Below are 16,876 nucleotides of genomic sequence, written 5' to 3' on the forward strand. Positions count from 1 at the left end.
CATCAAGAGTCCACTTGAATCACCAAAGAAAAAGAAGGGAAAAGGGGGACCAAAGATACTCAAACTAGGAAGGCAAGGAAGAGTAATACATTGCAAATCATGTGGCAAGCAGGTCATAATGCAGCTGGATGCAAGACATTCGCAAAGGAGAAGAAGAGTAAGAGTAAGAAGAAGAAAATTCAACTATGTCTTGATGAGGTATCTTTGTTTTCAGTTATTTTTGTAAAAATGTTGGCTGAGATCGTTTATGATATAAGAATGTTTTGGTGCTCGTAAAAGCAGTCAATGGGAGCATTGGGATTAGTTGTAGTTGCAGCTCTTTTAGCTTTTGTATGACATTGTTATTGTTTCCTTTGGATGTCTATTTTGAATGTTGTTTGCTTAGGATGTTATTTGGCTCGTTTTTTTGGATGTCTAGAACCCACTGTTTTATCGTATTGGATGTTAAGACAGCAAATGGTTTAGACAACATTCTCATTTTTCATTACACACTACAAAACAGAGATGAACACAGATAACAACTGATTTGTTATTACACACCCCATTGCAAAACAGAAAACAAACAACTTGATGCAACACATGCTGTCTACATTCTTCCCCATATCCAAACAAGTGAACAAACAATTACAGCTGCAACACCTGCTGTCTTAAAAGCTGATCTAACCATAACATGACCCAACTCCTCCACATTATCCTTTATGATCACGAGTTCACTCTCAATGTTCTCACTAATCTTCTTAACCATCTCTTCGTCAATCTTCTTAAAGATTTCGTTTTGCAGTTCCATATTAGCCATCATCTGCTTCCTCAAATCATCGACATCTTCGGAAACTCTCTTCCACTTCTCATCAACCATGTTAATTTCGTCTAACAAAGCTTCATCAACCCACTTGAACAAATGGTTCTCATTCTTCCGCAAGTAAACATCAAATAAGATCAAATACCCAAACTTAATAATCAACAATGCAAAAAAAGCAAACATATAAAAGATATAAAAGTAATGTACCATCAACGCAATCGAGCATCTGTAGAATCTTCGGTATGGATTATCCTTTGTCTTCGATGTGTATGTGATGATATCCTCTCCACACCAGCATCTCGACGGAACACCAATAGGGGAAACTTGATGAGCCAAACTTGAAGCAGATGAGTAGCTCATGATGTCAAATGTCTCAAATCGAATTTAGATCCCCAAAACCGAAAAAACCCAGAAATCTCCAAATCCCCAATTTTGAATCAAGAGCCCTAAGTCGATTTCAGTTTTGTATAACGAAGGAGAAGATGAGAAGAACGACGTCGTTTAGTTGTCGGGTCATGATTTTTAACCCGGTAAACTAATCGTGAATGGGAAAAACGTGGATTTGTGGTTAAATCGGGTTTAAGAAATGTGATTATCAAAATCGATTAGATGTGTGTGAATTAGGATAAAATCATGAGTTTATGTAGTTTTATTGAGAGCCAAAAAGTTTGTGTAGGAAAGTTGAGAATGAAATTAGTACTGGGGTATATAATGCGGCAACCCTTAATCATTTGTAGTTCAGAATAATATAAGACTCTTCACCTAATGCTAACACCATTTTGAAGGAACAGTCTATTCATTGTTTTTGCTAACGTCTTTGACCTATTTGATTGTGTATTGTTTTTTTCAATAGTGAAAAAAGATTCCTCTTTTGGATTACTAATGTAACAGTTTATATATGATTTGGGTAAAGCAAAAAAAAAAAACAAGAATAAAAATAATATGAATTTGCATATGAACGAGAATATCCCTAAATCGATGAATTTGCAAGAGAATCGAAGAATGAGAAAGTAAATCAATGTTGCTTTTGCTCTATATATTCTCCAAATTTTTTTAGAAATAAATCAAATTTGATTTGAAAACTTTTTATTGTTTTGCAAGATTTAAAAAATAGACTGTTCCTTTGCTCACTAAGAGGATGACTCTTGATGACTATCTTCCTCTTCCTGAAAAGATTAGAAACCAGATAAGTTTTTTGGCAGAGCCGTTTTTTATTGTTTGCGGGTCGGTTGCAGTTACTGAATTCAGTGATCTCAAGCCTTACTAACTTTTGGATTTCTGCTTTTAGACTGCCAAGTGCGTGTGTTTACGAGATCGAAAAGATTTGCATAGCATTACTTTGGTATGGACCGGAGCTAAATGTAAAGAAAAGTAATGTCGCGTGGAAGGATGTGTGTCTCCCTAAATCTGAGGGTGGTCTTGGTTTGAGGTCTTTAGCGGAGGCCAATAAGGTCAATTGTTATAAACTGATTTCACGGCTTGTTTCCTGAAAAACATCTCTGTGGGTTAACGGGTGCAACAAGAGCTACTCTGGTCTGCTTCGTTTTGGTCAGTCACGGACAATACAGACCAAGGTAGTTGGATGTGGAAGAAACTTTTAAAATACTAAAAGTCATCCTTAGTGGATAACATGAGATCTTAACACCGCCCAAATCTCTTTCCCCCAAAATACAAATCAAAATCGGTTTTGGTGTGTAAAGCAAGGGAGACACAACTATCAGGTTTTGGGGGGAAGAGGTTTCGGCATAGCAACTACCTATAGTATGCCTTAAAATACAAATCATTAAATGAATAACATGAGATATTAACACTGCCCAAATCCAAGAAAAATAAGAGCGTCCAATAAGGAGATGCTCTAGTGTCTCAAACAGTGCTTGGCAAAAACCACAAGATGTGGCAATACCTCTGTCCCACATTACCATATGATCCCCTGTTGTGAGTCGATTCTTTGCGACTAACCAAAGTATAAAAAAAATTTTAGGAACATCACGAGGGAACCAAACAACCTTAAACCAATGTACCTAAGGCTTAGGTTGACGAATATGCAACCAGGTGTCTGAAGTGGAGAACTGGTGAACAGACTTGCCATTTGAGTGATGCCACAAGGCGACATCCATAGCTAAAGAAGAACCCTTGCTCGTAGATGATCTAGCTCAGCTTCAATGTCGTTCAATAGATTCTCCCGATGATGATGCCTTTTATGAGTAGCAAGCACCGAGGCTACTGCAGCGGAGGAGGGAATACCAAGTGCAATAAACCCCCGATGTCCCATAGCCTCATACAACCTTCCCAATGGAACACCAGTGATCATACCAGAATGATGTGTGCAGACTATTTTTAATATCCACTAAGGAAAATCTCATGTTATTCATTTAGTGATATGTTTTTGGATTTCAAAATCCACTTTATGTTTTTAGGGGGTGTATTCAATCTAATATTCCAAGTGATTTGAGTTTTTATGAGTTTTAAATGATTTTGATGATGTTAGAGAAATTGATATGATTTACTATAAAATTCTTTCAAATCTCACCTTAAACCATGAGATTTAGATTTCTTTATTTTTAACTAAAGAAATTCTCTGAAATCCTCCAGAATTCGTAAAATTCAAATCCACAAACTGTTTTGAATAACAAGCGATTTTAAGGTAGATTTTAAAATCATCAGTTGAATAACAATGGATTTTATTAGATTTTAAAAAATCCATGATTGAGTAATGTAAGATTTATAAATTTTACACAAATCACTTAACATGTCAAGTTGAATACAACCCCTAAATGAATTTGAAAGTGAAACATGTTATTTCAAAATCCATATGTTTTGATTTTTATAATTTTACAATTATATATGGATTTACAAATCACTTATCCAATTACATATAGATAACTATATCCAAATATTAATAACAATGTAAGAAATTAGTCTTTTTATTACAAACATAATTAATAGTACACGAAAAACATTAAAAAATTATTGGTCAAATTTATCATTCTTACAAATTTACCTAATAAAATGCTTTTAGACTTTTAGTGTAGGTGAAGGCCCCTCGCCAACCATGAGGCTGCAAATCTCTGTCGAAGCTTATCGGCTTTAAACGCAGAAGTAGAAGCACTAGTGTGGGCGATGAAGTGTATGGTGGAACAAGAGATGTGGTTTTCGTAACCGACTGTTTAAATTTGGTGAAGATGGTGTCATTACCAGCCGAGTGGCCAACCTTCTCAACCTACCTAGAAGAGATACAAAATTACAAGAGAAGTTTTCTTGAATTTTCTTTAATTTTAGTTTCTGGTCAATGTAATACCAAAGCGGATAGTTTGGCACGTAACGCACCGAACTGTTTCTTAGTTTATTTGTAAGTGATGTTTCTTCGTATTGGCTGATCTAAAATAATCAAATAAAGTTGTTGAAAAAAAATCTTTTAGTGTAGATTGTAAATGTAAACGGTAAAGATTGAAAGAAATCTACGTTTGATAAGAAAATAAAAAATGGTGTGTCGTTGATTTTTTCATACGAAATAAGTGTTAAAGTTGGAAATTTTTTAATTTGCGCAGAGGATAGGAAATTAGGAACTGAAACGTGAAATTTTAAATTCAAACTCTGTATCGGCCAAACTAAAATAAATAAACTCTGTATTTGCGCAGAGGATCTAGGTGATGTTCGTTTGCTGTGTTAGATGCAATATCTAGATGCAGATACATGTTATTGTTTGTTTAGTGAAAATATAAAAATGAACTGGATGCAATATATGGATACGTTTTAAAAACTCATCCAAAAAAATTTGAATTTCTGGATGAGAACTTTTTTAGAGTTTGGCTACAGTAAACTCATCCAATCTTTACAAATGACCAAAATACCCCTAATTTTAATTCTCCTAAATTCTAAAATTCTCTCTCGAACCCTAAATTCTCTCTCGAAGCTCGACTCCATTGTAGGAGCTCTGTTTCATTCTCCAACCACAAGACCTCGACTCCATTGTAGAAGCTCGACCATTGTTCGAATCCATTGCTTGCAGCTTCGTTTCGTTTTCATTCACAACAATCAGTTTGTATTATCCTGCATCAATTTTCATTGAATGACAATCTGGTTTCTTTTGTTTTTTATTGCATGATACATTTAGACCATCATTTGAGGATGATGACATGGACTTGATATTAGAGGAAGAAGAACGTATGTATTCTGCAATTCAAGAAGTTTATGGAGTTAATACTAATAGAGAGATGCAAAGGACATATCGAGGTGGAGGTTGGCGTCGGGTGCAACGATTTATGTATGAGTCTGAGAAACAGTGTTTTGATATCCTCCGTATGAATCAAGGTACGTTTCTGGAAGAGTGCTATCACAGAAATATAAACTTGAAGAATCATGCCATGTCTATCTGGAAGAGAGTGTAGCGATGTTTATTGAAATGGAGGCACAAGATGTAACAGTCTGGGTCATAGCTGACGCTATCATCATTATTTAGATACAGTAAAAAGAAAGTTAGATGATGTTTTAGGTTTTCTTTTGAAGCTTGCAGCATATATAGTGAAGCCATCCAGAGGTGAGTTTACAAAACCTAGTCCTAAACTAGTAAAAGATGGTAGGTATTGGCCTTTTTTTGAAAACTGCATTGGTGCTTTGGATGGAACTCATATATCTGTTCGCCCTCCATATAATAGTGCAGAAGCATATAGAGGTAGAAAATCAGTTGCAACAATAAATGTTCTAGCGATATGTAACTTCAGCATGCGATTTATATTTGCTTATGTTGGAGTTCCTGGTAGAGCACATGACACCAAGGTGTTAACACATTGTGCTACTCATGAACCTTCCTTCCCTCATCCACCAAATGGCAAGTATTACCTAGTAGACTCAGGTTACCCAACTAGAACCGGTTATCTAGGGCCTCATCGTAGAGCTAGGTATCATCTTGATCTGTTTGCAAGGGGAGGACCACCTATTAGCACTAGAGAGCTGTTTAACCGTAGACATTCTAGTTTGCGTTCTATGATAGAGAGAACATTTGGTGTTTGAAAAGCAAAGTGGAGGATTTTAGATAGGAAACATCCTAAGTATGAGGTTAAAAAGTGGATAAAGATTGTAACAGCAACTATGACACTTCACAACTTTATTCGTGATTCACACTATGAAGACCATGATTTTGCTTATTGGGAGGGGGTAGATGATTATGAGAATCATGGTGACCAAGCTGTAGAAAATGAAGAAGAAGATAACATTGAACATACTCCATATATTCCAATTGGTGAGACTCTTCGTGATGTTATAACTGAAAAGATAGGAAGAGGACGTCAACTTCCGTATTAGCATCACAGCAGGTTCACAAAATACTGGTACGACACTCGTTTCAATGATTTTGTTTTTGTTTTGGTTGTGATTCTTGTTTGGTTTTGAGATTTGCATTCATAATAGTAGCCATATGTTGATTTGGCTCATTGATGGTTTTTGCGGCTTTGTTTGGTCAAGTCTCTCGGCTTCTCTTTCTGTACAGTTTTTTTGGCTTTGTTTTGATGGGAACTTGGATACAGGGGAACCATGACACTATTGTATCAAGGAGGAGGATCATACAAGGGAACCATGGCACTCTTGTCTTAAGGAGGAGGATCATACATTGAGAGAAGTGAACACTTATTTTGTTCAAAACTAATTGATGGATCCAATTGAAAGTTATTAAAGTTGTTTTTGGTGTTATTTTAGAAAAAAAAATATGTTTTGTGTTATTTTAGAAAATACATGTTTAATGTTAATTGATATAACCAAAATATTTTTTATAGTGTATTTTTAAATTATAAAAGATGATTTCAGTTTTAATTATTTATTAGATGTTTATTAAATTTAATATAAAAATTATTTAACAAAAAAATAACCAAAATCACTAAAACATAGCTTATAATTGATATTTTGGTCATTTTCATGTATTGTTACCATATATCTATACCAGATTACAAAACAAACATAGTTTATTCTAAATACAATTTCTGGATGAATTGAACCAAAAACACAAATGAACAGTATCTGGATATTGCGTCTAGATCACGGAACGAACAGCACCCTCGTATTATTTATAAGCACAAAGTGAAGTTTTAATAATTTATAGGATAGGGGAGAATACAGAGATGCAAAGACAAAACAGCTATAAGAAAAAGATGACAAAGTACCATGATATCGAGGAAACAAGATGAAGCAACGATGGCGTAAAACACATTAGTACATTAATATATTTGGATCATAGATTAGTTCTTGCGAAGCACGATGAGGTATTGCATTCCAGGTTTGGCATTCTCGAGACGAGAAATATGTTCGCGCGCCTTGATCTCAACAAGCTCAAAGGCTTTCCTCATGACTTTGGTTCCAAAATGTGCTGCAACGAATACACCATAGAAGGCTTTTACGGAGACGGCCAATATCTTAGGGTCTAGCGGAAACTCACTTTTAGAGTGAATGATATCCTCAAAAGCCTCGATTGTGAACTTCCCATTCTCCTCAATGATTTGCCTTATCTCGCCTTGTTCTGCAAAGTAATTTGAGGTTCTGAAAGTATCCACCTTTTCTTCCTCGGTGACACCCTTTTTAAAACCAAAAACAAATTAAAAAAAAAAAAAGATACGTAAGTTAAGTACTTGTGTGATTGTAGATAGTAGGTAATACTTTGAAGATGAAATTATATTTGTACCTGTTTAGCAAGATCACTAAGAGATTCTCCGATAAAATCCACTACTATTCCATTACGGGTCTCGGACTTCTTAACTCCGTCTCTTAGACCCGATCCTAAAAGCAACATCAGTCCCCCGGGCACGAGCTCTTCAGCTCTAGCATCCAATAGATTCTTGATATCGATAGAGTACTGATCAAGATATGCTTTCTTGACTGCTTGGTTAAACCCGGTGCACTGCATGTCTTTGTTCCACAACGGAGAGTCACGGTCCATGATCCCCAAAGGGATCTTGGAGGTGAAATGGAATGCGTGACTAATGTCCGAAGTGGAAACTCTCCTTAGGGAGAACACGGTCGAAGAAGGAACCAGGAACCCCGGCGCTATAGTATCTTCTCCCCGGAGGAAGTGTCTTGAAGAGAGTGTTGAAATCGTTGAACAAGACCTGGAACTCGATGTTATCCACCGGATTTTGTCCGGTTTCTCTACGGTACTTTTCTTCTACCGCATCTATTATATTCTGGACTGCGACAAAAGTGTTAGGTCCACTCACACAACCAAAGTCTGCTACACTGAACCGGTTCGATATCAAATCAAGGCTGACGTTGGCTAAGATCGCATCGGTCATCTTGTCCTTTGCTGCTTCCAACAACGCTCTCTGTATATAGAGGAGACGGTTAAATACATACATCTTGAAAATTCAGAAACTAGCTAACAAGGAATGTAAGAGCCGTGCCTAGAGTTTTGGAGGCCATAGGCAAATTGAACACATATTTTTATTTTTATTTTGTTAAAATTGAACACATATTTATAAGAAAAAATTATTCAAAAATTTTCCAGTTAATTTAATAAAACTATATGTTAACTAATTTTAAAATAAATGGTGAAAACCATTATTTTTTATATTATTTTGTTACTAGTAGACAAAAGTTTTCTAGAAAGTCAATAACATATGATATGTATGGTCTCTAACATAGTTATTGTGTATTTGTAAAGTTGTCAAATACACATAAAAAAAAAGTAATACCCTAAAATAACACTAAAATAAGTTTTATGGACAATTATAGCACACATTCTATAAACTTCCAAAATAGCATTATTTAATATATTAAAATATTTAAAATTAATTTTTATAATTTTTTTTTAGGTTTGGGTTCTCAATTTCATATTTAGGTTATAGTTTTGAGAGTTAGAGTTTAGTATTTTGAATTTTAAATTTAATTTTAAAAGATAAATTTTGAAATATAGTGCTATTTTTGGAATTTTAGAGATATTGTGCTACATTTCAAAAAAAACTTATTTTGGTGATATTTTTGAGTATCTCCCTAAAAAAACATAGATGATAAAGATTTGGCAGGAAAAAAAAAGGTTATGTGATAAAAAAAGAAAACGAAAGAATGAGTATACTAAAACTTTTTTTTTAGAAAACTTACTGTTAATGAAAGTTTGCTTACGGGAGAGTGGTTTAAATGTGTCTACAGTTTTACATAAAATATAATTAGGCTCTAGGCGAACGTTTCTTACTTTTCTCAAGTAGGCACGGCTTGCAAAATATATGTATTCAAACCTGATACGAAGAGTGTTGGCTGTAACTCTCAGGACCATCTCCTCCAATCATGATCCATTCTGCAGTAGTAGTCATGATGTATCTCTTCTTTCTTCTTCTCACTCTTCTTCTCTTGTTTGATGGTTTGGCTTGTGCTGAGAGAAGCGATAATCCATGGACGTCTCTATTATTATAGTAATATTCCTTATGAATACAATATTATTATATCGTATACTTATACTTGGCACTTGACAAAGTTTTAACTCAGGGTATTGTGACATATGTTAATTTTAAATCATAAATAAAGTTTGCAAGTTGAAGAATAAGATTAAGAATGGAATTTTGGTTACAACCCCATTTTTCTAAACCTCACTATTCTTGCGGAAGGAAATGCATGAAAAAGGTCTGAATATGTAATTATAGAATTTCTAGGCTATAGTCAGTCGAAATAGTGTCACGTTTTAAAAATTCGCTGAAGGAACAGTTACACTCATTTATTTTAGGGAAATTAATCAGGTGGTTAAAGTGCGGATCACTTCTTGATTATTGAAAAAATGTAATTCTAAAATTTTGCGGATAAAGAAACTACGTATAGGAATGTAGGAGTATATATATGTTAAATAATCATTGAGATAATGAAATATGTAAAATAGTTATATGACTACTAAGATTTTTAAATAAAGTTTGCAAACTAAAGTATATATAGACTTCCAATGGTGGTGGATTTTGAAGTTGTTTTTGGTTTTAGATTTTCTAAAAATTTATTTTATAATCTAATAATAAAAAACCTATTTTGATAGTTTTAATCAATTAAAACAAATCTATAGTCTATGTTACATATTGACTTTTAGTCTTTTACATATTGATATTTTTTCTTCCGTTTCTAGTTTTTTTTTTTTTTTTTTTTTTTTTTTTTTTTTTTTTTTTTTTNAAAACTAACACTAAACTGAAAAAAATCAAAAACTTACGACCATTCATAGCCATAATTAGGTCTAACCATGTAATTCTAAAACTATACAAATAAGGAAATTATTTTTAGAAAATGACGTGATACACGAAGAGATAAGCCAAATGTGACCGGCGAGATCATAGCCGTCAAAGAATATTTAGTCTAGAGTGGTCGACATGAAATAACTCACATAGCCCATTTAAAATGTTTTTTAAAACTTAATTTTTCTATCTGAAAACTATTTTTGTGAGTTACTAGTGTTAAATGCAGAAAAAATAATTATTATATACGTTTGTTAAATATAAAAAATTATTATATACGTTTGACTATAATAAACAACAAAAAATATTATATATTTGGTCTTTGACAAGTCAAGAAATAGCGTTTGGAGGGAAGTTGATGTTTTGTTTTATCAGGCACAGTGACACTATTTTTGTTTCTAACTTTTAATATCATATCGCTTTCTCATCTTGTTGTTATTTTCGTTCGTGTGTTTTTTCTTTCCAATTTTGTTACATTATTTCAATTTAGTTTTTCTTTCGTTCGTGTGTTTTTTCTTTCCAATTTTGTTACATTATTTCAATTTAGTTTTTCTTTCGTTCGTGTGTTTTTTCTTTCCAATTTTGTTACATTATTTCAATTTAGTTTTTCTTTCGTTCGTGTGTTTTTTCTTTCCAATTTTGTTACATTATTTCAATTTAGTTTTTTTTTTCTTTCTAATTTTCGTTCGTGTGCTATTTCCTACAGGTCATCTCATAATCCTCGTTAGTCTTGGGCAAATAATTCGAAACCGAAAAAACTGATTTGGATCGGTTTTGGTTTCTCTGTAAAAATCCAAAATCCAAAAAATCCGATCCAATCCGAACCGAAAATCCGAACGCCCAGGGCTAATCCTCGCTCTCAGCATCACTCCAACACACATAGACATTAACAAACTTTCTAATGTGGGTTTTCAGGTCGTGGCTACCAAGGTTGTTGTCAGTTGTGTGGTGTGTTTGGGCACAGCACAAGACGATGTTCTCGGTTGTAGATATCGGGGTGCAACTTTCATCCTTCAACTCGCAGTTATCCATCGATTTCCATTACACCGTGGCAACCCCGCGTGCATGTGGCCATAGTTACTCCATATAGTCTAGCCAACTGGATTATGGATAGTGGTGCTAACCATCACTTAGCCTATGATCTTGCCAACTTAGTGCTTCACCAACCATATGTGGGGGTAAAGAAGTTACCTTTGCCGATTGTTCAGGTCTCAAAATCATTCATACGAGTTCCACCTTACTCCCTACACCATCTCGATCTCTTGCACTTAAAGATATCTTATATGTCCCAAATATTAGCAAAAATCATCAAAACAGGCTTTGCATTACTCAATCATGCCTTTGTCCCAAAATGTTATTGGCCTTATGCGTTTGTTGTTGCGGTATACTTAATCAATCGACTCCCGACGATCGTCTTAAGTGGTGAAATGCCTTATCCCAAACTGTTTAAGACGTCGCCTAATTATCTAAAGCTTATGGTGTTTGGTTGTGTGTGTTAGTCATGGCTTTGTCCTTATCGTAGCAACAAGTTGGAGTCTCGTTCAACACCTAGTGCATATATGTATTTGGATGTTTTGAGTGGTCGTATCTATACTGTGTCACATTCACTTTGTTGAGACGAGTTTTCCATTTGCAGTTACCTCAACAGTGAACGCGTCACCGGTAACACAACCACCTGCACCTATACCGTTGCCAAATTGGATTCGGTGTTGCCGTTACCAGCCTTACCATCGCCACCAGCTCATTCCTCCTCTCCCCCGTGTCTAGATCATCAGTCACCATCTCCAGCTACATCGTCGTTGGCTCCGCCATTGGCTCCATGGCCGGTCATCCCGTCCTCATCGCCTACTCTGACCATGCCACAATCTACGTTCTCTGCTTCCATGGATATCGACCACAAAATTCAAACCAAACAGGTTCAGGATATGGATTCCTCTGCCCACTTACCAACAAGCCCACTATCACATAACAATCAGCCTTATCAAACCACAAGACAAATGTCAAATCCATTATCTCCTTCCTTTTCTCGACAAACACCGGACCAAACCTCATCATCTTCAACATCTAATCCTCTTTCTTCGTCGGAAACCTCGTCGTCCATACCCACTCCTTCTCCACCTTCACCACAAAATCAACATCAGATGCGAACCCGATCCAAACAATATCATCAATTCAAAAACCAAATTCACTCTTACGGCCACACATCCACTAGTGATTCCAACGACTGTGGCACATACAATGAAAGATCCAAATTGGCAAAATGCAATGGCGGAGGAGATCAATGCTAAAATTTGTGAACATACATCGGATTTGGAGCCCTCAACAAATGCCCATAATGTTATTTTGTGTAAGTGAATTTTTACACTGAAATAAAAACCTGATGATTCTATTGACATGTACAAGGCTCGTTTAGTTGCTCGGGCATACAACCACCAATACAGTCTTGATTATAAGGATACTTTCAGTTTTGTCATCAAATCAACCACCATTCGCCTTGTGCTTGAAGTTACCGTGAAACGCAAATGCGCAATACACAAAGTGGACATTAATAACGCATTCCTCCAAGGCACTCTTCAAGATGAAGTATATGTTTCTCAGCCTCTGGGTTTCATTGATCGTGATAGACCTCATCACGTGTGGCGACTGCGGAAGGCATTGCACGAACTTAAACAAGCTCCTCGTGCATGGTATCAAGAACTTCGTCAATTCCTTCTTCAATCGGGATACAAAACTTCTCTGACAGATAACTTGCTCTTCATCTATAAACATGGTCTTGAGTACATCTATGTACTTGTTTATGTGGATGATATTATCATTGCAGGAGCTCCACCAGTAGTTCACGCTTTTCATGCTTCACTAGCTCAACATTTCTCTCTTAATGATCTTGGTCCTTTAAGTTACTTCTTCGGTATTGAAGCTACACTGATCTTCTCGCCAAGATAAACATGCTTGATGCTAAACGGTGTCCACTCCTATGTCTCAGGCACCGACCCTCACGGTTTTCTCTGGTACTCCCCTTGATGATCCTACAGAGTATCAAATGGTGATAGGTAGCCTCCAATATTTGGCCTTTACAAGACTAGATATTGCTTTTCCGGTCAATCGGTTATCTCAGTTTATACACAAACCTACTAATGTGCATTGGTAGGCTGCTAAGCCTGTGTTACGTTATCTCACTAGCACAAGGTCACTTGGTATTTTCATCCGCAGTGATGATCCTTTGGCTCTACATGCCTTTTCCATTGTAAATTGGGGTCGGGATCGAGCAAACTATGTTTCCAACAATGCTTATATTGTTTATTTTGGTGGCAGTCCAATATCATGGTCTTTCAAAGAAACAGGGAAGTGTGTCCCGTTTGTCAACGAAAGCAGAATATTGAGCTGTCATGAACATGGCCTCAGAATTGCAATGGATTTATTCCTTAGTAACGGAAATGGGCATCAACTTACCAACACCTCCGGTTATCTACTGTGACAATATGGGAGCCACTTATCTCTGTGCCAATCCTATCTTCCATACCAAGATGAAACATGTTGCCTTAGACTATTATTTTGTACAAGAAAACATACAATCTGTCACGCTGCGGGTCGCTCATTGTGACAACCCGTCCCGTGGACCCCACTCGTGACAGCTCAATTGGTGACAGCTTGTCCTGTGGGAAGGTTGTTAAAGGGTGGGGACCAGGGTTCGAGGAACGATTGGTGCACCAATAACCTACTGGTGGATTTGGATGATTAGTTCCATTTCAACGGTGAGGGGTTAGGATCGATGCCCTGCAGGGCCAGCTTGGGGTCTGTTTGGGCGGCTAGCAGGGTCCACGAACGGTCCGTTGGGGCAGCTAACGGGGGCTAGTGGAGTCCGCATGATAGGTTGTCACAACCTGAATCTCTTTCTTACTCATGTCTACATCGATCTTTTCAAGAGATTTTCCATAACTCTTTGCTTCCTCGGTGCCATATTAATTTATACTCCTTTTCTTTACCGAGGATGCTTATATTTGGAACCATAAGTCTATCACACTCCATGTGATCTTTAGACTTACTAGCTGTTGATCTTATCCTTCTAGGACAATAATTGGAGCACAGCTGGTATATGTGACTTTTCACTCAAGGTCAGAAAATGGCTCTTGCATGCTTTTAGCATATTTGCAAACTTTGCCAGTAAATTTTCTTTTCAATTTCTAGCGAACATTTCTTAGTACGAGGATCAAGAAAATTTCTTCCAATATATTTTTTAGCTGTTTATTTTCTCCCCCCCCCCCCATGTTGGAAAGACTGACTCACTGAAACAACAGTCTCTGCATCTCGAGACTCAAATTCTCAAGATATTCAATCTTCCAAAGCTATTCGTATCAAACATATTTCCGAAATTCTTTCAAATTCCATCTTATATCACTATGGTGGAGCAACTCAACATTTATAACATATTTAGATGGAATATGTCTGGTTTCTGACCCAAACCAATTATAATAGGAATACTCATGATAATTCATAGGCCCGATGCAAACTTATTGACATATAGAGTCATTGTCAATTAACCAAATACTCTTGCAAACTCGAATATATGGTGAATGATCATTCCACAATATCTCTTTGTATATGTACCAGAAAATTGACACCATCCAAATTCATGGGGTCGGTGAAAGCCATATAATCGGCTTGATTTTTAAAGCAGCACACATAAGAAATCACTAGGAAAACTCTTTAGGTTCTCTAATGAATATTTTCAGAAATTTCTGATTATTCTTTCGCATCACTAATGAATCGGGATGGCTTAACCGGTTGATAACATCATTATTTTACCCATTTTAGCTATAGTTTTCATTTGCATTTAGGAAGAGTTTGATGAGATTTCAGGTAGAAAAGGTCTTTTATCAAGTATTTCAGGTTTCAAGAATGTTTTACAGGTTTTATAGCAAATTGGACCAAAAGACAAGAAAAATACGTTTCAGGACAGATTCAAAGCTTTACAGTATGAGCCACTTTTGAAGACCTTCCCAAACTCACATTTTGACGTTCTTGGTGTCTATGGAAAGTTGGAATAGTCATATTTCTCCTCGAAGGGGAATAAAGTCAATCCATTCATTCATCCGGAAGATATGCCCGATTTATCGAGAAGTGTTATAAACCAACGTGAAGAGAACCATTCAGCCGATGGGCTTTTATTGAAGGCCAGACCAGCGACAATCACCACGGCCCAGTCCAAGCCTCCTCCACGGTCCAGAAGCCTCTTTCGTCGTCCCTTGTCCTGCACTTAAGAAGAGAAAACGTTTCTACCCTTACAAACCCTAATCCAAGACAAAACCAGTGTGTGCTTCATTTTACATCCATCCACGCCTCCAGCAGCAGCCCTAGAGACGACCAGAGACCCCTACACAGCCGTCAAAGCTCGTTCTATTTCAGCTCTTTTTGGAAGCCATCGTCGTTCATCTTTGAAGTCACCATCTCTCTTTCTACTCTTTCTAAATTCTTTCGTTAGTGTTCTCTACTTGTTTAAGGAAGAAGAATCATCTACTTTGTATTCCAGAGAAGATTTCTAAACCCTTTTCTTATACTTTTAATCTTTTATGCAATATCTTATTCATATAACTTTGATTTGCATGAGTATGTCTGAGTAGTTCTCTTGTTGGGTTTAAGGGTTTTCAAAAGGGGATTCATGGATTGTTGACTTGGGTGATTTAGATTTGGGTCTGTTCGTTTATTGTTCTCCATCTAAATAAATGTTTGTTGCTTACTGCTTAATTGACGCCCTAGCTACTGCTTTTAGGATAGATTTAAATCGCCTAAAGTAATTTAGATGAGCAAAGCGTCATAACCAACCGAAAGTTGAGTTATGAAGTTTTGTTTGTGAACTTATCAAACTTGGATTATTTATGTGTGTTTAGCTCCTATTTACCTGCGAAAATAGAGTAATCTAGGTTGTCTAGACATAGTGATTAGGTTCTATGGGAATAGGCAGTTGCTTAGTCCAAATTTGAGTTCTTGAACGTTAATAATCGAAAATACCCTGTTTAGTTTACTAGTGTTGGGCATAATTTTATCATCATAAATAAATAAATATAATTTATTTAGTCATCGCATATTTTGCTGGATAAAATCAGCATAAATAAGAGTTTATCTTATAAAAGGAAAATCTTCCTGAGTAGTTTAAGGAACCGAGAATCTCGTGACTGATTCTGTCAAGCGACCAAGAATCTCGTGACTGACTTTGTCATGAGACCAAGAATCTCTTGGCTAACTTCGTCACTGGACCGAAAGTCACGCGACTAGATCTGTTAAGGGACCAAGAGTCTAACAACCGAGTTTAATAATGGGCCAAGAGTCCCGTGACCGACCCTATCATAGATAGAGTCGGCAAGGCCAAGACAAATCCTAAGGGATTAGGGAAAAGGAGTCTCTATATAAGGAGAGCAGCCTCCACGAGAGACAGGGGAAAAACAAAGCAAGAGACCTAAAACACAAGACACATGACTCAACTCTATAATGCGGTTAGGGTTTATAGATTGATTCGCTGTGTCTTGAATTCTTGTATTTGAGCTCGAGACTTTGATCAATAAAAACAACTATTCAACATCTGTTTCTTGTTTCCGTAGTCTTTAAACGAATCGATTTTTTTTGCCTAAACAGTTAACAACTATTCAACATCTGTTTCTTGTTTCCGTAGTCTTTAAACGAATCGATTATTTTTGCCCAAACAGTTGGCGCTAGAAGGAGGGGCTAGAGTAATCTACGTGAGATGACGGGAAACGGAAGTGACATGACCAATGTCGAAGCGACTGTCGCCGCTCAGCTGAAAGCCCTGACTGCCAGGATGAACGAGACGGTGCAGAAGCTGACGCAGATCAAGGCTGATAACGCCGGGCTACGTGAGGAGAACGCCTCACTGGTGACAGCA

The 16,876-nt window shown here is 36.5% G+C and overlaps 2 protein-coding genes and 1 pseudogene across 2 annotated transcripts; 1 reads left to right on the top strand and 2 right to left on the bottom strand.

Annotated features, from left to right (window-relative positions):
- Positions 587–1,159, bottom strand: LOC104753623 (uncharacterized protein At4g04775-like). The gene is made up of 2 exons (XM_010475850.1): positions 1,007–1,159; positions 587–949 (listed from the first exon to the last, which is right to left on the bottom strand). The coding sequence occupies exons 1-2, from the start codon at positions 1,157–1,159 to the stop codon at positions 587–589; spliced, it is 516 nt and encodes a 171-aa protein (XP_010474152.1).
- LOC104753624 lies at positions 4,936–6,100 on the top strand. Its single transcript, XM_010475851.1, has 3 exons — positions 4,936–5,110; positions 5,259–5,759; positions 5,814–6,100. Exons 1-3 carry the CDS (start codon positions 4,936–4,938, stop codon positions 6,098–6,100), a joined length of 963 nt encoding a protein of 320 aa, XP_010474153.1.
- LOC104750452 lies at positions 6,993–9,101 on the bottom strand (annotated as a pseudogene).

Source organism: Camelina sativa, chromosome 16, assembly GCF_000633955.1.
Source record: "Camelina sativa cultivar DH55 chromosome 16, Cs, whole genome shotgun sequence".
NCBI classification, from domain to species: domain Eukaryota; kingdom Viridiplantae; phylum Streptophyta; class Magnoliopsida; order Brassicales; family Brassicaceae; genus Camelina; species Camelina sativa.